This window comes from Doryrhamphus excisus, chromosome 13 (assembly GCF_030265055.1).
Source record: "Doryrhamphus excisus isolate RoL2022-K1 chromosome 13, RoL_Dexc_1.0, whole genome shotgun sequence".
Classification (NCBI taxonomy): Eukaryota; Metazoa; Chordata; class Actinopteri; order Syngnathiformes; family Syngnathidae; genus Doryrhamphus; species Doryrhamphus excisus.
The window spans coordinates 7,332,892-7,359,478 of NC_080478.1; the positions used below are offsets into that span (position 1 = coordinate 7,332,892).

The 26,587-nt window shown below is 40.7% G+C and overlaps 1 protein-coding gene across 5 annotated transcripts in view; it reads left to right on the forward strand.

The window, feature by feature from the left end:
- cdin1 (CDAN1 interacting nuclease 1) overlaps positions 1-26,587 on the forward strand; it is an 80,446-nt gene that overhangs the window by 12,581 nt on the left and 41,278 nt on the right. For all 5 annotated transcript variants that reach the window (XM_058091413.1, XM_058091412.1, XM_058091414.1 and 2 more), the window contains exons 3-9: positions 2,548-2,593; positions 4,538-4,602; positions 6,337-6,397; positions 10,084-10,156; positions 23,676-23,755; positions 23,964-24,013; positions 25,155-25,222. In XM_058091413.1, the coding sequence (XP_057947396.1) occupies positions 2,548-2,593; positions 4,538-4,602; positions 6,337-6,397; positions 10,084-10,156; positions 23,676-23,755; positions 23,964-24,013; positions 25,155-25,222 (443 nt within the window). The remainder of the gene's footprint in view (positions 1-2,547; positions 2,594-4,537; positions 4,603-6,336; positions 6,398-10,083; positions 10,157-23,675; positions 23,756-23,963; positions 24,014-25,154; positions 25,223-26,587) is intronic.

The window sequence follows — 26,587 nt, forward strand, 5'->3', positions numbered from 1 at the left end:
ATTGTGTTTTTGTTCTGATTAGCTGCGGATCAAGTCTCCTTCGTGTCATTATTGAATACTGTAAATGAATCTTCAGTTCATGGAAGACAAGGAGGAGTAAAACACTACAACAGGAAAAAAAATATGTTTTATCAAGGTTACAAAAACGCTACAGCTGAATGGTGCAGGGACGATTTACTGTGTCCAAGAGATTGATCATTAAAATTACAACAAAATTTGTATTTTGAGAGTGGTGAAACAAGAGAGGACTGTGAGAAAAGCGTATAAAGTGGTGGGTGTTTTTACAGTCTTTAAACATACTATATAATAACATATATAATAATTGTAAACAAATAAGGTTGTCTACTTCACGGTTTCTACTTATTGCGGGCTATTTTGGGAACCTATCCCCTGCGGTAGAAGGAACAATGGATGTAATATTGTCAGATCTGTCCTGTAGCTCAGGGCTTCTCAACTGGCGTCAGCCTGGGACCCGGACTTTCCTATAGGTTGCGACAAATTTAAGCCAAATGCAGAAAAAACACATTTTGTACATGGACTAAGCAAAAGAGTGTAATTTCAGAATAATTGAAATCAGAATAATGACAACAAACAGTACATTCCATAATTTATGTACGAGATACACATCTATTTTCTGAGTCTGGAAAAAGTATGGAATTATGAAATGTCAGATTTGTAGGAACCGTGATATCAATTTACCATCCCTGGTAATAAATCAACCACACAAAGTCCATTTTGGAGTTCAGCTTCACCCACTCAGCAGGTAAAAGGTAAAAGGAGGCCACAATGGCTATAAATAAACATTAATATAAATGGAGGCACAAAAGCAGAGGATCCAGTTTCTTTTCCTCCTATTGCATATGTTTCCTGCAATATGCAAAGAGGATACATTTATCCCTTATTTCACTGCACTGCATTTTTCCTAGGTTGGTTGTGTTTGACATTGACTGGAGCCTGGGATGAATGTAGCTTATGGTTGGCAACCTTAAGGAATGGACGGACTCCTGGGAGCGACTGCCTCCTGCAGTGAATGTTTCCATTTTCAAAGCCTATCAGTTGCTGTGGGGGCGCTTCACATGTGCCCGTCTTAAAAGTGAGGCCCTCCTGTGACTACTGTTCAAACGTGCAGAACAGGGGTTTTACACGTCTACGCAAAATGACAGTCCACAAAGCAGTACATTTTTGGAGCTTAACCATGTTGGACATCCTCTGTGATTCACGACATGCGTTGAGTGTTGCACGAGTGGTCAAAACACTGCTATGGTGACCATAGAGGTAATGTACAAAAAAATAAATAAATGAAAATATGGAATTAGCCACAACCGCAGGAGAATGTGCTGAAGGAAATACACTTCTTTCTCTTTCACCTTTCCTCTTCAGGGGTCACCACAGCAAATCAACCGCTTCCATCCAACCCTGTCTTCTGCATATTCATTCATTCATTTTCTACCGCTTTTCCTCACGAGGGTCGCGGGGGTGCTGGAGCCTATCCCAGCTGTCTTCGGGCGAGAGGCGGGGTACACCCTGGACTGGTCGCCAGCCAATCACAGGGCACATATAGACAAACAACCATTCAAGCAAAACCCACGCAAGCACGGGGAGAACATGCAATTGAACCCTCGTCTCCTAGCTGTGAGGCCTGCACGCCAACCACTCGACCATCGTGCCGCCCGTCTTTTGCATATGTCTCTCTCAAACCAACTATCCTCATGTCCTCCTTCACTACATCCATAAACCTCCTCTTTGGTCGTCCTCTACGCCTCCTACCTGGCAGCTCTAAACGCAGCATCCTTCTACCAATATATTCACTATCTCTCCTCTGGACATGTCCCAACCATCTCAGTCTAGCCTCTCTGACTTTATCTCCAATGCCTCTCACATGTAATGTCCCTCTGATGTACTCGTTCCTGATCCTATCCATCCTGGTCACTCCCAATGAGGACCTCAGCATCCTCATTTCTGCTACCTCCAGTTCTTCTTCCTGTGTTTTCCTCAATGGCACTGTCTCTCCACCAAACAACATGGCTGCTCTCACCACAGTTTTGTGTACCTTTTGTATACACGTCTAATTTAGTAAAAAGCAGCAATATTCAATATCCCGCTGTAAATGATGATAATGAGAGTTTGCATGAGAGACGAGGAAGACTATGACAAGTGGATCAGACATTTTGATGAGCTTGTAAGGGAAAACTACAGTTGCCCCCCCCCCCACAGTTTGAAAACCACTGATGTAGAAGTACACAGGTATTACATAGAACCTTTTTCTCCACAGTTCCACTACATGTATCAAAGAAAAATAGAATGCATGAGCAAGTAGTATTAAACCTTCTCATATCTCACTCAACCCCCCCCCCCCCCCCCCCCATCTCCATTGTCAGAGGTGATCATCTGGAACAACTTTGCCACACTTGTTTTCATGTTCTTTTAGATTACAGGGCATCTGGCCCCGCCGCTTTGAAGCCTCCCCCCACCCCCATCCCCTCTGTTCCTTTGTCTATGTGCAATGCTCTTTGGTAATTAACTTTGTCCTTCTTTTATTTGTTCCAGTCACTCGCAGTCCACTCTTCTGAGCATCTTCTCCCTGGAGTACCAGGTTAGAACTTTTCTTCCTTTGTGAGCCTTGACAGGTGCCTAATTGAATGATGAATGTCCCTTTATTTCTTTGTAATTGAACTGCCAGCTCTCTGATTGGTTTGGAGGATGCCCCTCAAACGCCCACCCGCTCTTCCTCACGTTGAAGGCACTTGCCTGCCCGAGTCTCGGTGGATGGCTGCCAAGCCTCCCCATCCATCTGTCTAATAACATCTAGCCCCTGCTTATTTGGTGGACCTGTAATAAATTATGCTAAACCATTATTATTCTGACAATAATAATTTCCTCGTCTAGTGCGGCTGCGTGTGCTAAATGTTTGCTGACTCGCACTGTCACTGCCGCTTTCCACGCTTGACAGCCGATGATGATAAATGGCCGCCGCCGCCAGTGGCAGAAGGCAGCACAGGCAGAAAATGGAGTCATTTATCATCCGCCTGACAGGTGTCAGTCACCCTGGCTGTCCCTGTGGAATTGCATTTTTTTTTTTAATGTGTGTAGCAGTTTTTAAATAAGTTGATTTTTATAAACACTGCTCTTCCTCTCTTAACCCTTGTCATCCTCATCACTGAGGAGATTGCATGGAAATGTCAGCTTGTGGAATAGAGTCATTGTTGTGATATTAAGAGATGGGAGAGGAAAGTGCGTGTGTGTGGGGGGGGGGGGGGGTACAGAGCAGTCTTGGCACACTTTGATCCTCCCACCCCTCCTCCAGGAAACTTATTGAAAATAAATCACTGTGACCTAAGATCTCCCGTGCTCCTTCAGAATTCGCAGCATGTAAGCGACGCCAAGACTCAACATGTCGGCCTGTTCTTTATTTACAGGGACGTAAAACACTGCAATCCTTAACTCATTCAATCCCTGTCATTTTTCAATAGACATCAGTTTCGGTACCGGCCATTTTTGACGATTTTGACTGATTTTTCAAGGTACACGGAATATTGTTCTTAGGCTATATAAACATGGTATATACCAAAAGAATGACTAGACTGGCATCTTTCATTAGAAAATAAGTTTCTACCTTTTTCTGTTCTTTAGTAATCAACATAGCTAAGTTTCATCAAAATATCTCAACAAAAAAGGGAGAAAAACAGTTTTTTGCGAAAAGATACATTCTAAGCATAATGGAAGCAATGAGGAGTTGTATTGTTTTCCTTTGTATTTATTTATTTAAACCACAAACACACTCATAATGCACGGCGGTCTAGTGGTTAGCGCTCAGACCTCACAGCTAGGAGACCAGGGTTCAATTCCACCCTCGGCCATCTCTGTGTGGAGTTTGCATGTTCTCCCCGTGCATGCGTGGATTTTCTCTGGGTACTCCGGTTTCCTCCCACATTCCAAAAACATGCTAGGTTAATTGGCGACTCCAAATTGTCCATAGGTATGAATGTGAGTGTGAATGGTTGTTTGTCTATATGTGCCTTGTGATTGGCTGGTGACCAGTCCAGGGTGTACCCCGCCTCTTGCCCAAAGACAGCTGGGATAGGCTCCAGCACCCCGCGACCCTCGTGAGGAAAAAGCGGTAGAAAATGAATGAATGAATGAATGAACACACTCATAATAAAGTGGTCGACAAATCGCGGTTCCTACATTTTCACCTTCCTCACCCAAAGGCTGACACGTACAACTTTCTTTGGCTCCATTTTTGGTTAACTTGCAGCCGTGATAAATAAGAAAAGCAGAGACTTGTTGCGTAACTGTAACTACAGCCAGCCGCAGACGGAATTGACTTTGGTTTCATGTCTCCATATATTAGCAAGCTAATAGACAAGAACGTTTTATGATTTAAAAAGTCCAACTTCAGCAAGTTGGACTCATGCAGTGTATTAATAACACCACAAGACGCACACCATATTGCATGCAAACATTAGTAACGTTAATTGTACCAGTAATAGTAATTTTTTTTTCCTTTTAAAGACAATACTGTTTTTTCTCATGACAGAAACGGACCAAGAGGACAATCTCAAGGCACCATGCACCTGATGTCATTGAAAGCCACTACGAAAGGTACTGCACTCTGCTTTATGTTATTACTCTGCTTTCTGTACTGTAAGATGCAATGCAGTTGGCTGCTCGATTACTAATTACATTCAAAGTAATACTGTGTTGTTATAATCTTTTAGACACTGGCAAACCATTAAAGGGGACCTATGATGCTTTTTCTTTTTTTTTTAGCCTTTCAGTGAGCCCTGAAACGAGTTGGGTATGGCTCGAAACCCCCGGATTCAGAGGGCGTTGTAAAACCGGATAAAGGCGAGCTTCTGTATATGGTTGTGCGCTGTAGGAGAGATACGCTCTCTGCCCTCTCCCAAGCTCTGCTTCTGTGTTTACAGTGTTAGCAGTGGCTCCCAGGAAGTGTTTCTTCCGGTGTAAGGGAACGCTACATTTGTTTACAATTCTGAACGACGCAAATATCAGGCACAAGTGATTGGAGTTCCTGATTCCCTACCAGCAAAATACAACGATTTTAATTTGTCAACGGCATTTTACACTGGTCTGTCTTGTGAACATGGGCCAATTTGCAGCTGGACTAGCCACCAAACTTCTCACTCTTAGGAGAGTCAGAACAGCAAGCAGTTAGTAGCAATTTATTAATGTCCTAACTGTGTTTATTTTGTGTAAATAGTGGACCAAAAGCGGTTGTCTGTGTGGCATTGTAGAGTGTGGATACAGGGAGTAGGGTTGCTAAAAGCCATTTCTCATCATAAACAGTGTCATTTTTAAACACTGGTAGTCCTGCAAAAAACATGTCATGACCACATTACGCTAAAACTACTCTTTTGCTTTGACACTGTTAGCACATTTACCTGCTAATGACGCAGCATCAGGAGCAACGGACAGCGTTCAGTATCTTGCCCAAGTAAACTTTGACATGATCGCAGCAGGACAGAGAATCAAACCCACAACCTTCAGGTTGGGAGACAACTCCTCAACTGAGCCACGCCACCCCACATCTTACCACAGAGTTACCATTGACTTACCATTGGGAGACATCTTGAAGTAAGCTCTTTTCGTGAGAAACTTCGGAATGTCTAGTGTCTATTTCCCAAATGAATTCAAGATCCAAAATATATGTCTGTCTGTTAAAAGCGGATATTTTATTTTATTTTTATTTATTTGTATTTTTTAAAGTGGATATTTTAAAGAGATAATTATCCACTCCCGTAACGTTAATCAACTCCTATGAAGTTTAGCAGGTAGCGGCACAACACCGGAAGTCATCCTAAGCACTTAAGTGTGACCAACTACAGCGGCGTGGGCGTGCCTGGAGGCGGGCCTTGGGTGGAATAGATGAAAACAGACCATTTTCGCTGGAAGCACAAAATCCAAAGAAATACAGCTGGAATAGGTGCAGATTGTGGAAGTTCTAGAAAGCTTTGTGTGTTGGTTATTGTGTGTAGCTGCTCTATAGGAGTCCACGACTCGATATAAAGGGCCAACAAATTAGCGTAATAGGTCCCCTTTAGAAGTTCAGTTTCAGCCGTGGAGGGAAAACAGCCTTTTTTGGGCGGCAGGGGTTACCTAACTAATGAACCATCCTATTCATGCGTGACTCTGAAGGAAATTTGAAGCCCTCCAAGCAGCGTTGCTCTAACCACACAGAGCTTGCCATATGCCACCCAGGCCAAAGTCATCAGGGACATTAGCATGTCTCGGCTAGCCCTCTAAAGCCGTCTTGTGTCTGCCTTTGTGGCCCATTTGTTGTCACAGCTTTTGTTCTTCTTTTTTGTCGTAATGAAGGTATCTGAGCGAGGCCAAGGCACATCCCTCTGCTCCCGTCTTGCTGGAGCTGGCCAATGAGGTAATGGTTTAACCCCAACCACCACCCACCCCCCACCCCATCATCCCCTTTCATTGATGTCCTTTTGTATCAATGCCTATATAGAAGTTGGCAGCAGTTTTTGATTTTCTCTCTTGTCTGTTAGTCATTATCAAAATTGGTGAAATGGTCCGCTCCATTATCAATTATTTAATGTAATTAACTCTCACCTCCATCAAGCAGATGTGAAAATACTTTGTGTGTGTTTTTATCGAGCAATTTGCCCCAAATTGCAGCCCGGGCAAAGTTGCCGCAAACTGCAGACAGGTGAGGGAGGGAAGGGTTCAACTGTTAATTCCTTCTTCTATCACTTCATTACTTCTTTAATTTGACATGATGTCGTAAAGGTTGCGTGTTAAGGTAACTCAAGGGTACCAATTATGACAATTATGTGAGCAAGCTTTGTACAAAAATATAATGTAGGATTTGAGTTTTTGCTCCCATTTTTCATGGGCTGAACTCAAAGATGTAAAACTTATTGTATGTACACAAAAGTCCGATCTCGCTCAATTGTTGTCACCAATCTGTCTAAAACAGACATTCATTATGCAGATGCAAAAAGAAGGAGACAGATGTCAACTGGGTGGTTCTTAATGTCTTTTTTTTTTTAAATAAAAAGATACTACGCAATACGAGAGCTGCAATTATTAATTCATTCATTCATTTTCTTTCGCTTATCCTCACTATCGTTGCGGGGGGTGCTGGAGCCTATCCCAGCTGTCTTCAGGCGAGAGGCGGGGTACACCCTGGACTAGTGGCCAGCCAATCACAGGGCACATATAGACAAACAACCATTCACACTCACATTCATACCTATGGACAATTTGGAGTCACCAATTAACCTAGCATGTTTTTGGAATGTGGGAGGAAACCGGAGTACCCGGAGAAAACCCACACATGCACGGGGAGAACATGCAAACTGGGTTTGGGTGGAGAGGGTGGAGAGCTGCAATTAATCCAATTAATCCAAACAACTATTTTTTAAATGATAATGATTTTTTCTTTAGTTATTCGTGAAAGCATAGTGTTTGTGTTTGGTTCATATTGATTTGGTCTATCTATGGCCGTACAGATTACTCGATTAATTAAAACAACAAGCTTCAGATTAGGGGCGAGAAGTGGTTCGCATGTTGACCACACAGTCAGGTGATCGGAAAGACCTAGGTTTGAATCTTCACTTGAGCATGTGGAGTTTGCATGTAATCCCCGGGGTACTCCGGCTTCCTCCCACATTCCAAAAACATGTTAGGTTAATTGCTCCAGCATACCCCTGCAACCCTAATGAATGAAAAATGAAGGAAAGCTTCACATTAATGAAGTAAAAACATAATGTTAGTTGCAGCCCTACATGATACTGTTACATCTCATGACTTATCTGTCTTCTGAAATGTGTAAATGTTGTTTTGCAATCCATCCCGGAAATGTTCTTGGTTCTGTGCACATCACATCACATCACAGTTTTTTTTTATGAGAAAAAAAAAGTTTACATGAAAAAGCACTATATCTACTTGCACCATGGATATGATAGGAGAAAACATTTTTTACTTCCTCAACTCGTGGAACTGTTAGCTTCTGCTCCAGAAAATATAACTTCCTGCTTCTAAACCTGAAGGATCATGGGAAATGACCAGGCATTATTCCCATCTCTGAATTAATCAAACATCCAATTGAAATCAGCTTTTAACAGACAACCGTTCACAAGAGAAATGACGACACGACACAACCGTGTTCTCTTGTCTCTGTTTGGGAACACTTGGCCTTCCCAGTGAAGGACAAGTGGATAAGGTCAAAAGCGGTAGAATTCAAGAACAGGACTATTCAATATTATTTATCGAGTTTGAAAAGCCAGATGCTCCTGTATTTATCGGTCATTTCTCTGCCTTGCCATCCTGTCATTTCCGTCTTATTTTGCCCATTTAAACGCATGCATTAGAATTTTTATGGCGGGGCTTATGCCAGTCAAGTGTTTCTTAATCTAAAATCAGAGGAGTTCACATGCATCGGTGGCGCCTCAAAGCTAACTGTCATTATTCATTCGCTATTTAATTGACACAAGATTTTTTTTCGCCCCTCTTTTAAAAGACTGAATCCAGCTCAGAGATAACCGTCTATGAACCATTTAACTGTCATTTTAATATGCTACTTAACATTTAAACCAAGCACTCATGGTCTCTCAGACCACTAATTGATGTAGTTCCATCCCTTTATGAGACAATATATCTCCAATGGAAAGAAATGATTAACAATGATGAAAACTGCTACCAGAGCCTTTTCGCCCCGAGATGTCTCCCATGAATATTGCCGTTTTATGCCTAATATAGACTTTTTATGTAAAGGTCATTTAAACATACAGGCTTTAGAACGGATGCCAATACTTTAACGTATAAGCCCCACTCTCCAGATGTGAGGAACAATGAAATCGGATCAGAAAGCTGATGAAGAGTAATTATATTCAGCAGAACAAAGGACGTCCTGTGACTCCTCAGTGGTGTGATCTTTATCCACCGTCGGACTCGGGACCGGTAATGGACTGGTGATTAATATGAAAATTATGGAGGTGCGAGTACCTGAACTAATCAGGTGGTCCTTTTATTCAGGCGGGGGGGAATCTTAGTGATTTTTGCCATTTTTCATGTGTCAGCTCTGGGATGCTAGTTACCAGAAACCTGCCAACCTCGTGGCTATGTAAAGGTGTTAATGGAGGGGAGTCTAATCAGCACAGAGAGGAAAAAGACCTGGAAGAGACAAAAGAGAGTGGAAATGCAATGCTAAGTCTCATTTATTGAAGGTGATGACAATTACACCTGATTTTAAAAGGACAAAATAGTAAGACAGGCTGAGAAGTGGGTTTGTTTTTAGATCATTTTTATTCAGTTTACAAATTAATCGTGATTAATCATCATTTGCTATGTCTGATATCCATTTCACTGTATTTTATAAACAGAAAGACATGTAAAAATGAGAGAATTATAAACATATAACCTACTGCATGATGCACATGAGTTAATTACTCGGAAGATGTTAACATAATTAATTTAAAAAATTGGTTACTGCCGTTGATGCATTATTTTGACAGCGCTAATATTTTTTCATTGCAAGAGAATAGTTCATAAAGGGTGACAAAAGTCTTTAAAGTCGGGGTTTTCCGATCATGCCACCAATCATTTTCATCAATTTCATCATCATCAATTTTTGCTTCCACACTGCAGAATTAACACGCATTCACAAGCAATGCCAGCTGACATTGCATCATCTAGTTATTATTTATGATTGTATATCAGAACATTAATGGTATTTGGTCTGGTCATAAATGTTGACAATAATATCGTTTAGCGTCAATTTGTGGGACAATAAACATTTCGATTCTTTGCTCTGTGACGCAATTAAATAAAAAAAGATCGCTTGTCTCATCCTATTATTTATTGTCCGTCCGTCCATCCATTTTCTGTACCGCTTAGTACATTTCTTACTCAGTACTTTTAAAATCCTGTCTCATCTCGCTCTCGAATTTGTGAGTTGGTTGTATCCTGACTCCCCTAGTAATGACCTTTGGCTCTGATCGATAAAGCAGTTTTCTTTACATTGATTTAAGCTAGTGGTTAGCGAGATGTAATGGATAATTTTAAATGGATAATTTTGATTTAATCACGTTTTTTGTCCTGTTACAGGTGGATTTGTCTCCTGCGCTGATGGCTCGCATCATCCTAGACAGGTTCCTTCAGCATCTGGAGGGTGGAATGCGTGAGTAACACATTTGTATTTGCCTCATTCTCTTCTCCATCAGTCTTAATTGCAGTCGTTTGTCTTTGGAATCCTCCCCTGTTCCTGTCTCCACTTTTCCAGTTTACTTCTATTTTCCCTTTCCTGTTCAATCCAAATGAGCAACAGACTACTTCTAGTAGGTTTGACAATTGAGCGGTAGGAGGACCGCCGCCCCTCAACTGCTATTTGGATCAATGTAAGCTCACCTCATCAGTGTTATTTATAACATTTCGGTCCTTCCCCCTTCATCCCTGCTTGCATCCGTCTACCATACCTTCTCCTCCTGCATCCTCTCTATAACCTTCCACTGAGGAAATTGAGTTGGCCAAAAGTGACAAAAAAATCTAACTGTTCCGAGGTACTACTGATGGATGAGCTGCTGGGGAAGTCAACTCCAGATTCTAATATTTTTGTTGAAATTGTCAAAGATATTGTCCAGATATATTTAGAAATTCACTCTGCAAAACATAATGTCAACATGATATTTAATTAATTAGATTTAGAAAGAGAATGCGTACTAATACATACATTAAGTATGCATCACCGTGATTCCAATAGACCTCCAGTATGCAGAAGCCTGTGTGTCTGCACTCTTGCTTTGAGATGACCAGAGAAGATGTGCTTGCGATTTAATCATGAAAGAGATGAAAGCGGATGTGTGTTATTTTCAAATTCACCACAGCACGGCCATTTGTCAATGTCAAAATGTGATTGCTTTGGACCTACAGCAGCGTTATCCAGTGCTTGTCAAAATACAAGTCGGTGCAGCTTGTAGAGCTGGTCATTCATTCAGGAAGATGCACACACGGTCACAGATAATATTACATTGCTTCCCTCTATCTCTATACAGTATAAACACCATTTGACATTGTTCATCATACTTACAGTAAGTGTCATATTTGCATCTGCAATGTAGGAAATAACTTCAAATAACTGCCAAATACAGTGGTGTGAATGGTAATATGGTAATGGTAATGGTTTTATTTCATTTGAACATGCATCAGATTACAATTGAGTGCATCCCATAATCAGTTCACAGTTCCACATGTCCAAAAGGAGTAGGAAGAAGCAAAGCTTATCAAATCCTTTCGTTGGCAATTTCACTACTGTGTTTTTGTGCAATGACAATAAAGGAAGTCTATCTATCTATCTATCCATCTGGTACTTTTACAATCAGTAACTGTTACATTTGTTCACTTCCTGCTTTCCATAATACAGTTTAAGGTTTTTTTTTGTTTTTTTTAATAATGCACCTCGTACCGAAGTACAAGGTGATATGAGCATCCAATGCCATAATGGGTACCATAGTAAGTGTCAATATAGTGATATATATAGCACATCATGACTGGTTCAAGACTCTTCATCCTTGTATTTAGCAAACATCAACTGCTTGTATTGTTTCTTGAATTGGCTCATCGTTGTGCATTGTTTGATTTCCTTACTCAATCTATTCCATAGTTTGATTCCACATACTGAAATGCTATCACTTTTTAACGTAGTCCTAGCATATAAGTGTTTCAAATTTAGTTCTTCCCTGAGATAGCCCCTTCCTTGATTCATTATTCTTTGACATGTTTGTCACACTTAAATGTTTCAGACCAAACAACTGAACCCAAAATCCATTATTAAGATCCAAAGCTACATGGACCTGTATGAAAAAGTGATTGCCCCCTAAAGCTAATAACTGGTTGGGCCACCCTTAGCAGCAACAACTGCAATCAGGTGTTTGCGATAACTTGCAATGAGTCTCTTACAGCGCTGTGGAGGAATTTTGGCCCACTCTTCTCCAGAATGAAGCATCGTTGTAAGGTCATGCCACATCATCTCAACATCTCTTGAATGAGTTGTCACTGCGCTCAAAGGTTCACCACGTTCTGTGTTTTGGCATGTAATGATCTTACTGTGGTTTGCCGGAATCCCATAGCTTTAGAAATGACTTTATAACCTGTTCCAGACTGGTGTAGCTTAATTAACAGTTACTTTTCCCACACAGGTCCATGTTGTTTTGGATTTTTTTACTCTCTTAATCATACAAAGTTTCATTTAATAACATTCATTCATTCATTCATTCATTTTCTACCGCTTTTCCTCACAAGGGTCGCGGGGGTGCTGGAGCCTATCCCAGCTGTCTTCGGGCGAGAGGCGGGGCACACCCTGGACTGGTCACCAGCCAATCACAGGGCACATATAGACAAACAACCATTCACACTCACATTCATACCTATGGACAATTTGGAGTCGCCAATTAACCTAGCATGTTTTTGGAATGTGGGAGGAAACCGGAGTACCCGGAGAAAACCCACGCATGCACGGGGAGAACATGCAAACTCCACACAGAGATGGCCGAGGGTGGAATTGAACCCTGGTCTCCTAGCTGTGAGGTCTGCGCGCTAACCACTCATCCGCCGTGCCACCCATTTAATAACATAATTTAATGTTTTATGATTTGAAACATTTAAGTGTGTCAAACATGCCAAAATAATTTAAATCAGGAAGGGGGCGAAGATTTGTGTCTGAATCAGTACTATTCTTCTTCTTCAGTCATAATTGTGGATTTTGATGCATTGGCAGGACAGAAACGTGTTTTGTCGGCACACTTTGTCTTTACTATAGACTTGACAGGACAGTGAGATGAGTATCTGTTTTGCTTCTTTAGTTATTATGGTTGACTTAGATTAATTGACAGGACAGAGAACTTTGCGTCTGTTTTGTAGCTACACTTCTTTCATTATTATTGTTCACTTAGCTCGGTTTTGTCGCTCTTCATTACAATCACGTATTACACCTATTTCATCCCTACACTTCTTCTTTTGTTATCATAGCTGACTGAGACAGGGCAAGGGGAAAGCTCTGTTTTGCTGGAGCATCTCTGCAGCCTCCTCATGACCTCATGGACTCTTGCAAATGAATTGTTCCCCATGCCGGCCACCTCAGCTACCTCCCCGTGTGTATATTAGACACTGGTGATGTTTTTCCATTATGAAACAATGCCAAGATAATTTTCTTTGCTGGCAATTAGCTAACAGGCTGCTTTAGAGCCATCGGCAGACATATTTTTCATGCTCGTCCTTCAGTCCCAGACTGGTTCTTTGGGCTTGCAAAAGGAGGCCAGCAAAGATCAATCGACTTGAGTATAAGGGACATTACCCCGCAACTGGGTTAGTGGCTCGGCTTTGCGTTTCACTGTCGTTTTTTTTAATTCCCTCTCTTCACCTTTGCATTTAAGAGACACGGAAATGGTGCCTTTGGGAGTGTGGAATATGTGTACAATCACCAGCGCTGGATCGATACAGGCTTTCAAATTGTTTTCTGCGCCTACCTTGTTTTGTTTTGCTCTCTCCCTCCCTCCTTCCTTCCTCTAACCTCACCATGGCTACAGCTGCGACTCGATCCCTCCACCCCGATCCCACTCCCCTGCTTTTTTCAGTAAGTATTGCCAAGAGCATTAGCCATGCAGAATAGAATATTATTTATTTGTGGTGCTTGTAAATAAATCAACGCATTCAAATATATGATATTATAGTATATTGAATATCATATCAACAAGCATAATGCTCCTCGCCTCGTGAAAACTGTGTTGCCAGTTGGGATCGAAAGGTTGTAAGAGAACTTTAAAGCTGTTTTATATGTACTATTTGACAATTCCAAGGTAAGAAATGTCCAATGCTGGAGTATTAGGAAACCAGCATGTATAGCAAGACTGCTAAATAAAGACAATAGACTGGTTTACTGGCGTTAATCATATCTAAAGTCAATGTTTTTTATATTGAATGGTTGAGTCTGCAATTAGCAGCTAGTAGGTGGCTGTAAGTAACTACTTTTACTATGACGTACTGTATACCACCCTGAGTATAGCGCTAGATGTCTATACCACAACATTAACCGCATATAAAAGAGATGACACCTGTAAAGCTGAAGTTTAGGCTGAGGAAGCATCACTATTTTACGGTGGTTGAGAAGTGCAAACTCATTAACAAAAAGGAAAACAAAGTTAAACCACCCAAATATGGAATTTACCAAATCAAACCTTTAAGTGGTAACGTTTGGACCAGTCGATTGATTGGTTGGTACAATCGTCTCCAATTCAACTCCCAAACAAAAGTCGGCTTGAGTTTTGGCCCCAAGTGTGATTGAGTTTGAGACCCTGTTATGCAGTATTTATATTTATTTACATTTTATATTGTAGTGGTTAGGCCACACAGCTAGGAGACTGGATTCTATTCCCCTCTCCGGCATGTTGCATGTTCTCCCCGTGCGTGCATGGGTTTTCTCCGGGTACTCTGGTTTCCTCCCACATTCCAAAAACATGCTAGGTTAATTGGTGACTCCAAATTGTCCATAGGTATGAATGTGAGTGTGAATGGTTGTTTGTCTATATGTGCCCTGTGATTGGCTCGCCTAATGAGGATAAGCGGTATAGAAAATGGATGGATGGATTATTGAAATTAAATATTATATAATGCATTTAAAAAACTAATTTAATGTATCTATTCATATAAAAATGCAGTAATTAATATTATGGTAAAATTGCAAACTATTGAGTACAATAAAAGCCCAAATAGATTTAATATAAAAAATATAATGAATAAAATCATATAAAACTATACTGTATGTCATTATCACTGTGGCATCGTCATATACATGCACACGGGGGAGCTACGACACACCCACCCACCATTTTGCTATGCTTCAATCTCTCCTCCTTGACAGCAGCCAATGTGCATCCAGATTTAGACATACTTTTTTTTTGAGGAGGAGGAGGCAATTTTGCTAGCTATTTGACCTTTTCCATTTTCCCAAGGCCCAGCTCCGGATTAGATTGCCGCTCCGTGTTTTGTAACCGTGTGATTCGAGCGCCCTCAAGATTTATTGTCGCATTCCTTTACAGAAGCCCAGGTTATAAATGTCCCATGTTTGATGTTAACACTGCGAGAATGTTAGAAGGCTCCTTTTGATCTATTCATAATATGCTTCAGCTTTTTGCAGATCGCACATGTTGATGGCTAGCTATGGCATTTTGTTCTATTTGGTGAAACTTGGAGTCCACTGTCATTGCGGAGCTTCTTGCTCACCTCGCATAAAGGCAGAAGTGTGTGTGTGTGTGTACACAAATAATGAGAGCAGCAGCAGCAGCATTTCATTAGCAGGAAGGCAGGGAATAAGGAGGCAAGATGAGTGATTCTTTGCAAGTGTGCATGCAAGCGAGGGAGGGGGCAAATGGGAGGCGAGCAGCACCGTGGCACTTCACTTGACAAGTATACTAATTACTCCTTTTCAGGAGAGAAGCTCCAGCCAGCCTCTGCCGCAGTCTAATGGCCTGACCTACGTAGCCTCTCGCTATGGCACAGCTCTGCCAGATCTACAACTGCAATTCTTTTACACACACACACACACACACACACACACACGGACATTGGAATGTAAAGTCTCATCTCAGCGCTTTCAGGGAGAGTCAGGTGGAAGCAGATCAGTTCTGCCCCAGTAACCTCTACAGGGACCGAGCTCCTCCTGCACCTCGTATCATCAGCTTGCACCTTCACATGGGTCTAAAAGTATTTGGACAAGGACAATTTGTCATTCTTTACAGTATACACCAGCACTATAGATTTATACTCAAGCTACCAAGGTGTAATGGAAGTGGAGATTTAATTAACATTAGCTTTTAATTTATTACAATTATTTAATTAGTTAAATAATAAATCATTCATTTTCTATCGCTTATCCTCACAAGGCTCGCGGGGGATGCTGGAGCCTATCCCAGCTGTTTTCGGGCGTGAGGCGGGGTACACCCTGGACTGGTCGCCAGCCAATCACAGGGCACATATAGACAAACAACCATTCACACTCACATTCATACCTATGGACAATTTGGAGTGGCCAATTAACCTAGCATGTTTTTGGAATGTGGGAGGAAACCGGAGTACCCGGAGAAACACAGCTCCAGATTAACTGAAAATGTCAATCAAGCTATAAGATGCATACATGTCTGAAAATGTATTTACCCAACATTAGTTAGTTAGATGATTAATTAGTTAGACCCTGTACATACTGAGCTTGTTACTGTGTGGACCACATGTGCTCTGATTTTGTACTGTATATTATTTTAAAATAAAATAACTGCCTTACAACAGATTACAACATTTACATTAAATTCAAGAAACCGTGAATGTTTTTTTTTTTTTTAATTTTTTCTGCTTCCACTGGATTGAGAGTGACTGACTTGGCCATGACTTCAAAAAGACTACCTGTTTGTATAGACCAGGGGTCTCAAACTCAATTTACTTCGGGGCCACTGGAGCTCGGGTCTGGGTGAGACTGGGCCGCATCAGGTTTTCCAAAAAAAAAAAACATTTATTAAAAACAAAAAAAATTAAAAAACTTTGCTTTAGTTCCAATTTTCTACAAGAAAAGCTCTGATAAAACATTCCACTGTTCTCAAATATCTTACTTTTTATTTTTCTACACAAAATAAGATGAAAAATAAATAAAGAAATCAAGAATAAAGAAAATCAATCAGTAATAATTAAATAAAATAATAATAATAATAATAATAATAATAATAATAATAATAATAATAATAATAATAAAAAAACGGCAAATAATAAAAACTTAAGAAACCACATATAGTTGGTGGGTAGACAAATAATTTTTTTCAGATTAAAGTGAACAAAGCATTATTAGAGCCCTGTAGACATGACAAAACACGACTATAGTCACATTTATACTCTTTTTATTTACAACATATTGCGCAACTGCAGGGTCTTGAGACACATGCTAACTCGCAAACTAGAGAGCTAGCGACCTAAACGGTAGCCTTCAAGTTATTTCCTTTAAACTTAAATAGCCAAAAACTTACCACTTCCACACGGATAGGGAGGATAACTATTAACAGATATTTAACCTTTAACATGAACATTAATCAAAGGTAATAATTTTTTCTGGGTACATGATACCATACAGCATCCATATCAAACTTGCGCGGGCCGCACTAACATTAAACTTTCATATCAAGGCGGGGGCCTCAAACTAGTGTCCTGCGGGCCACATTTGGCCCGTGGGCCGCGTGTTTAAGACCCCTGGTATAGACCGACACCGGAAGTTAAAAGTAAGGAAGTTAAAAACTATTTTAAATGTCCCACGGTTTCAGCCTTTTTCCATCCTTTTCACCCCTCCCTCCATTTTTGGGGAGTAGACATTTAAAAGGAGTAAATTGGAAAATCAAATGAGGGTTCTCTGCAGCCGCAGAGATTTGCGGAGCTGTCGTCCAGCGTTGGGGAGCCTCATCCATCACGTCCCACAAGTAGTCAATTCCTCTAGTATCTGTAAATGTTTTCAGATATTAGCCAATTTATATGCTCCGAGATTCATCATGGAAAATCAGCTTTAGCGGCGCACATTATCAGGACCTGTCTCTGCTTTCGCTCCATGAAGTTTGATGAACGAGTGTACCCCCCCACTTGCACAGTTCAGTGGCTCGGGTTGCGTGGGGAGTGTGTAGTGTAGTGTAGCATAAAGGGGGGTGGTGGGTTATGTTGAGGAAATGGCTAAATGCCCCCACCCCGCGCCCTCCCCAAACACAGACACACAAATGTGTTTGTGGATGAAGTGGGTTTTTTAATTAATAAACAAACTTGCAGAGGAGCTCATCAGTGTCAGGGGCAATAACAATCATCATCCGTTATTGTTTATTACGGACCTCCCTCAACAAATGTTGCTATCTAATGAGCTTTTTCCGCATTTTTGATAATGACTTTTCCATCTTATAGTAGAGAAACAGGAAAAAGTGACACAAGTAAGCAATAATAAATCAGTTGAGCTCATCTTCTTTTGAATATACGAACACAGGCTCGTGATTTGTTTACCCCGACTGTTTTCTTTAGCAAATCCCAGTGGAGGCGTAGCGTCGTGTTTGTTATTTTCCACCCTCTCTGTTCAGATGCTGACGCTGTGATACAGCGCCTTAGTCACAATTTATACCAACGCGGGACAATTACAGTAAATTTGGTGAATGTTTACAAGCGGCGAGGACGCGCTTGCGGGGCTTTGTTCTCTGTGTCTGCTCTTCTTCAGATTGTGCTTTTTATATTCTTGTATTTTATGTATGTCGTTTTTGTGTGTATGCAAGACGCTGGTATGTGCGTGGAGATGAGCTCAGCGTGTCATAGAGGAGCCACGCAAGGTGGGGGCGTCTTTAATGTATGCTGATGTCGGGATGCTCTGGGACGATGCAAGAGATGCTGTTTGTTATTTACTGCTGTGTTTGTGCACAGCAGCGAAACCTAGCCGGGCCTGCAAAAAGGTATTACAACGTGTGATGAATGAGCATTAGGGTAAATTCATTTTAAAAGCATGGTGATTTATTAGCGGTCCCGGCCTTCGATTTTCAACACGTCAATGCTTGGCTGAAATTCCACAATGTCAGCGCCAAGGTCATGTCTTTATGGCTATTTTTAACCCCGCTGCTGCAGAAAATAGCAGGGGAAGTGGACCCTTGGTGTGATTAGTCACCACAAGTACAATAAAAAAAACACAAGAGACAAAAGGGAGAGGGAAAGTAGTCTAATCAGAAGGTCAGAATATTATACGAATCGGCTATGAGTTTGATGCAATGCAGCCCTGCACCACTGCAAAGCACAATAACAAACATATTGTTACAATGAGACAGATTTGGATGCAACTATATGTTGTATCCATTTTTAATGTCATGGCCGGCTGGTTGGTATATGTTTTGAAATGCTGCTGAACAATAAGGGTGTCAAAAGATTTAAACGTCACAAGAATTATCATTCAGAAAAACTCTCTTCTTATAATAAATTAATAAGTCATTAATTTAACCATCAATGAAAATAAACTCGTATATATTGCCATGCACATGGGTGTCTGTTTTTCTCATCTCTGTGCATTCATTCAGCAAATAGATCATATACGTCAAACTTGGGCTCGGGGCATGCACTGCTATTTCATCCAGCCTGCAGAACTGTTTGGAAAATAGCCTCGGGTTGGCCCACCTCACCGGCCTTATCAAACAAAGTGCTTACAGCAATTTGCGCAATTAAACAATTTGTCCGGAATAAACTACTCCTCTGGCATTTTAAAAGTGGAAACAATATTGTATATAGCACAGACGTCACAAACATCCTTAATAAGGGTGCCAGATCAATTTAACTGTACATGTCTAAAAACGGCAGCATATTTAAGTTTTGCAGAATCTGCCACAGCTGCAAACACTTCCGGGTTACACTTCTCACGGATTGTGGTGTTTTGTGTTGATATAAAACGTTGTAGCAAGAGGTGCCTGACCAACAATAACATCATTATGCTGGTTTGGTTAAAAAAAACAAGAAGGTGTTAAGGTGTTTACTACATTCAATTTGCAGAAATATACAAGTGTTAAATATTCCCGGATAAATAATAAGAAAGATACATAGTTAGGGACTGAGTGAGTGAGTAATGTCCAGATAGGCCCACGACCTGAAGTAGGCTTTGAGTTTGGCACCCCCGATCTACATGCTTGATAGAGCTTTGGCAAACAGAGTGAGACCTCTTCTTTGTCATACATTGACTTTGTTTCTGTGGGGACCACAGCCAAGCTTGTTCTGAGTGGAAGCTGCTCTGGTAAAGACCTGTATGGTATTGGCCACCGTGTTGCAGCTCACTTTCAGGGTGTTGGCAATCTTCTATAGCCTATACAACGTCTTTATGTAGAGCAATAATTTTTTGTTTCACAACTTCAGAGAATTATTTGCCATGTGATGCCGTGTTGAACTTTCTGTCATGAGTATGAAAAAGTTTGAGGGTGATAACACCAAATTTAACAAACCTACTCTCCAGTCATACCTTAGACCAGGGGTCTCAAACTCAATTTACCTGGGGGCCACTGGAGCTAGGGTCTGGGCAAGGCTGGGCCGCATCAGCCCCCCCCCGCCCCCCAAAAAAAAACGCATTTATTAAAAACAGAAAAATATACAAACTTTTTCAGTGATTTGGTTCCGATTTTCTACAATAAAAGCTCTGATAAAACATTCCACTGTTTTCAAATATCTTAATTTTTATTTTATTTTTAAAATAAGATGAAAAATAAACAAACAAATCAAGAATAAAGAAAATCAATCAATCAGTAATAAATAAATATAGTAATAATAATAAAACGGCAAATAATAAAAACTTAAGAAACCACATATAGTTGGTGGGTAGACAAATTATTTTTTTCAGATTAAAATGAACAAAGCATTATTAGAGCCCTGTAGACATGACAAAACACAACTATAGTCACATTTATACTCTTATTGTTTACAACATATTGCGCAACTGCAGGGTCTTGAGACACATGCTAACTCGCAAACTAGAGAGCTAGCGACCTAAACGGTAGCCTCCAAGTTATTTCCTTTAAAATTAAATAGCCAAAAACTTACCACTTCCACACGGATAGGGAGGATAACTATACTCACACTAGTCATGTGAGTATTACAGTATGTTGACCAGTGTTGGGCACGTTACTTTAAAAAAGTAATTAGTTATAGTTATTAGTTACTTCTCCAAATAAGTAACTGAGTTACTCCACTACAAAAGTAACTAGTTACCCGTAAAAGTAACTATTTCATTACTCGCCCCTGCTATCCGCCCACCCTAGTCATGTGAGTATTACAGTATGTTGACCAGTGTTGGGCACGTTATTTAAAAAAGTAATTAGTTATAGTTATTAGTTACTTCTCCAAAAATGTAACTGAGTTACTGAGTTACTCCACTACAAAAGTAACTAGTTACCAGTAAAAGGAACTATTTCATTACTCGCCCCTGCTATCCGCCCACCCAAGTTCTCTGATTGGCTGAAGACGTAATCTTAGCCAATCCTCATCGCTTATGTGCTCTAAACACCCGCCCACCAAAGTTCTGTGATTGGCTGAAGACGCAATCTTACTAAACCTTAGCCAATCCTCATTGCTTATGTAGTTATCCCCCCCCCCCCCCCCCCCCCCGTCACTCTGCAGCACTCTCACTGCGCTGCAGTTATGAAGTCGGTGATATATTTTTAGGTGGCTTCAGTAACATGCAGTAACAGGGTGCAGAAAATGGTAACGCCGTTATGCTGACAGTAAGAGTAATTAGTTAGATTACGCGTTACTGAAAAAAGTATTCCCATCACTGATGCTGACCAACAACAGCATGGCCGCTCAGTCCTAACGCCAGCGGAATCTATGCCAGACTTTTGGCAATATAGTACATGCTGACACACATCGAAGCCCATTTCCGACTGCGAGGAGTAACGCAGGATGTGATAAAAAAATTTCCATGTGGTGGCCACGCTCCAATTTTACCTTGAAACTGGTAAACACTCATTTTAGTCTGACAGAATTCTGGTCTGGGATGGACATACGAGCCAAAGAGCATGTGTGGCTCGGGAGCAGCATCTTGACTACCCCTGGTTTAGTGCAAGAACAGTGTTTTTGTGTTGTTACGTGAGAGCAAATTGTGGTGGTGGTCAACCTCCAATTATGAGTGCTAGTGAGACAAGAGGTTTAATGGCTGCCGTTTGCCTTCAGGGAGGTTTAATACACATGACTGTTTTGCAGGAGCAGCGTCAAATCTATAAAAGGACCATTACGAAGAAGGTGGGGTAAAAAAAAATCAATCAAAATGCCATTAAAGTGGAATAAGTTGCCAATATTGCTGATGTGTTTGTGGCTCCTTTGATTTTCCTTCAGATTATTAGGCACAGTCGAGTGGTGACTTTGTTAAGGAAAACCAGTGTTGTCCGGGAGTAATGTGTCTCCCGGCTTCATAAAGTTTGCTGCCTCATATTTCCTGGCTTTATTGATTATCCATTATCATTTGTCATGAGGTGTCCTAACTCAAGGGGAAATTACAACCTTCTTTTCCTGCTCAGGAGTGTGGTATGGATCTGCTGAGGGGGGGAAAAACCTGGGAGAGAAATGAGCAAAGAAATAAAGCCTGTGCTTGGCAGTTGTGAGAGGGAGTGTGGGGTTATAGGCTGGAGGGAGAATGTGGCTAAAACAGAGAAGGTAGCACAAATAAAAGAGGTGTCAGCGAGGATGGAAGCGCTTTAGGCTGCGTCCCTCTTCCACCGTTCTTCTTTGGTGTAAGCTCAGGTGGACGGGAGATCAACACGTCCTCTTTGTGACAGCAAAGCCTGTAAAAGAGCAACACCTAGGCTTTAAAATGCTCCTTTTTAAACGTCTCTTTGAATTTCAGAACCTTTATGAGCCACATCATATATACATATATTGTGTTCATAGTTTTGGGATGAGCCGGGGATTCTCGACAGTATTGTTACAGGCGCCACCCATGCTTGAAATGTGAATTGAAACATTCCTTGTATTGTCTGTAATGTCTGTCAAGAGCATGCGTGTATATCACTAAAACGGTTGGCCGCTACCATTCCCTGACACAATGTTACAATCCATTTAATCCAAATCTTTTTAAGAAATGATTTAAGTATTTTTTTCCCCACAGCGCCATTGTACCTCCATCCAGCAGGCTTTTCTTTCTGATTTATCATGTTAGTAGAACAAGAATGGGGATGAGGGATGCAGAGCAGCCAGCGTTTGGAGCATAGATAAACTACATACAGCTCCTGTGCTCTGGACTGAAACATTTATCTACAGAAAATCCGTATAGACGCCAAGCGGACATTTTTAATGGAGTCAGTCGAGCAACCATGCAGTCTTATTCAGTATTCTGTCTGTTTTTCTTTATTTTATTGATATAAATTACAGCATGGATAGAACTGGTAGGGTGAAGGCCATATTTGTTGATGATGAGATGGCCTTTATTCTTGTCACTTAAACGGTACAAGCGAAATTGTGTAATCATCCGTCCATACATATGCAACATACTATGCAGTGAGACAAGGGGTGACAGGACAGGATGATTTGGCGATTAAGAAGGGGAACAACACTAGCCTCACTAGACTAACCTCCTAAAATAAAGGAGCACCTCGGCATTTCATTCATGCACATAGACAGACACAAGACAAGACACAAGACCAGCGCCACAAAGGGGAACGGGTTCCCAGCGCGGCCAGCAGCCAGCCACGGCTACCTGCAGCCAATTACGGCGCAAGCCATGGTCCTTTCATGCCCGCACCGGGGATATTTGGCATTTATACAAATTATTTTTTTTGCATTTTCACACAAATATATAATTATTACAATAAAAATTATACAATAATAAAATTAATGTAATTAAATCTATTTTTATATTACATTTTACACTAATATTACAATGAAATATTGAAGCATTAGCATATATTTTGTTTTTTCTGGGTTCATAAATTGTAATGTATTTTCGTGGGGTCAGTTTTCATATATTAGCCTGGAATATTTTTTTTTTATGTATACAGCAGCAGCCAAGTATTTTTTTTATTTGTAAGGAGACAATGTACCAATAATTTGAGGTTGCAGCATGTTGATTTTTTTGAAACGTCGTACACAAACTTTAATATTTGTTTAATATAGGTTGTTGTTATTTTTGTTTTCAGCATCAAAAACAGTCCTCAACAGCATGCTCAAGGAGCCATCACTAATCCCGGACCAAACTTTGGCCAAGAATGTGTACCAGGTACATTTCATGTTTTATCATTACTACGAGTTAGTTTCCATGTTGAAATCTACTACGTCTATACTATACTTTTGAATGTTGCTTAGCATCTAGCTGACTGTTTACGAGCATAGCCCATGTTTTCTGCTTATCCTTCACTGTGTTGAATCCCTGTACCTTTTCCCCCCCCCCACACACCATAACATTTCTTCCCCCACCCTTTCCTCAGTGCACAGTAAATGACTGCTGTTATGGACCACTGGTAGACTGCATCAAACAGTATCCTATCCCATAAAATTTTAAGCTCGAAATTGACGAGGAGCTATTGAAGGGGATGAGATGTGTCTGCCTTCCACCCCACATAAAAGTTTCTGCTTCACAGAGGAGGCGTTTCATCCTGGCTGGCCATCCTTCTATTGCAGATGATGATACAGGATATGGAGGGGGGTTGGGGTTGTAGGGAGGCTTGATGGCGGCTGAATGTTCGCGTACGCCATGTGGATCAGACCCAATGTTGTGTGATACAAAGGAAAAATGGAATAACTTTGGGATCTGTCATTTGGCATTAGCTAAAGTGGCCTGTGTAAATCGCTAATCTACTTTGTTATCAATTGGAAGCAGTTCAGCACCACGGAGAGCTCATGACACATTTATCCAGTTAGTGTTTAGCTCATACCTCATGGGGTATTCTCACAAGAAAGTAGTATAAAAAATAAACAAAATACACAAGCTGAGGTAACCTAAAAACTACCACTAACCCATTTTTCTTAATACGAAGATATGTTTTGACTCTCTCCTGGAGGAGGTGTCATTATGTCTAGCCATTATTTAACGCAATGACTCCAGTCAACCCATATTTGAACATTTAGCAGTAAATAATTAACAGCGATTATTAATCTTGGTAGGATACTATTCCACTATAATATGACTTACAGATACTTGGAGAACTTTCTAAACCTATCCACTTATTAAGGCACTTTAGAGAATTGTTGTGAGAGCCAATTAAGCTGAAACCTGATTTTGCTGTCGTGCTTTTGGAAGACAAATGGCTCTGACTTTGCATAAAACACCAATGGGCTCCCCATATGTCAAAGCAGGACATTCATCGGATCTACATATTAATATAATTACAACTGGATGCTCTTTAGTTTTGCTCATGGGACATAATACAATTGAGTCAAAATGGAGTGCAGCCAACAGAGGCACTGTTGATTCAGTGTCAACAAATCTGTTTGTGTAATATTAGTCTCATCAATAGAAAACTGTCAGAACATTCCGACAGTCAAATGCCCATCACTAGTATATTACAGTATGTCAAAATCCGTGAAACCTAACATTATCATGTTATAGTTGTTGATGGTGCTTCAGCAGACACACAGAAACAAACTGCTTTCAGAATCCTTGACTCTTAAATCTTCAGTGCTATCGGCCATGAGCACGAAGTCCTGCTTCGTGACAAACTGAAGGAGAAGAATCTGTCTTTTCTCGGTAAGTCATCTCTTGACCTTTTTATATTGGATTCTTTGAAGTTGCTGTGGTCAAGTAAAGCCTTTTGTTGCAGGCTCAGTAACGGGACCCGCTATGATTGATTGGTGCTGAATGTATTACTTTTTATGGCTAATAGCCTAATGTTAGTAAAAGTGTTAGGCAATAGTCCATGACCAACAAAGCTAGCATTGATCTAATGCAGTTCTACACCCATAGTACTGTATTAAAGGGCACCTATTATGCAAATCAGACATTTTAATGGTGTTGTAACAGTAATATGTGTCCCTAGAGACTGTTTACGAGCAGCGTAGATGAGAAAAGGCTTTCATCACCGTCACCTGTTTGATACACTTTTGAGAAAAGTAAACAGTCACTTTTGAAGTTGCGGGTTTTCATGACATAAGAGGAAAACCTCCTTCGTCATGGATATAATACCGCCTATGGCCCACCTCTCTCTAAATGAGCGTGCATTTCCCATCAACCTTGCACTTCACTTTGCAGAAATGAAAACTTCTCTTCACATCCTAAAATAAAGTCAGCCAGCTGTAAGTTTGATCTTTCTTAAACCAATAGGCAAACCTAACAGATTGTTGCTCTAAAAAATGACTGTGATGTTAGTTGCTCATAGCCTTTTCACCACAACCTGTGTCTTTTTAAACATGGGTAGTCCCATGTAAAAAAAAAAAAAAAAAAAACATATTTCCACTACGGATGTTGTGCCAAGATTGTCTGCACTTATTAAATGCGGACCTACGTTACCAGTTCATACATGGTAAGTCAGGGGTCTCCAACCAGTAAGCTCATGAGCTAACCACTTTTCAAGTAGCTCTCCACATGGTTTATTAATTCATTATCAACTGCTATACCGGCAATACTGTGAGGTTTGGCAGTAGTCCGGAAGTCTTCTGGAACACTCGGGAGTGTGACCAATCACAGCAGTCGGCAGACCATTTTGGAAATCCAAGGAGATACAGCTGGAATAGGTACAGTTTCTGGAAGATCAAGAAAAAAATTATGTGCGGGTTATTGTGTGTAGCTGCTCTATAGGAGACCACAACTCAATACAAAGGGCTGAAAAATGAGCATAATAGCCAATAACACAAACACAAACAATCTTGGCAATCTACCAGTAACACATGATCAATGCAATGTAACGTAATGTGGAAATTCCGGTATATTTTAAATTGTTGAAAAATATTCTTTATTATAATTGTATTGTATGGTGTGATAGTAAGATTGTGTTTTGGGGATTATAAGTTTCTTGTTCCAACCCAATTCATTCAAGATATTGCCCATGTGTGAAATTGTGGAAGTTAATATTTAACCCCCTGCTTCCCTCTCCCGCTCCCATCCTATCATCATCAT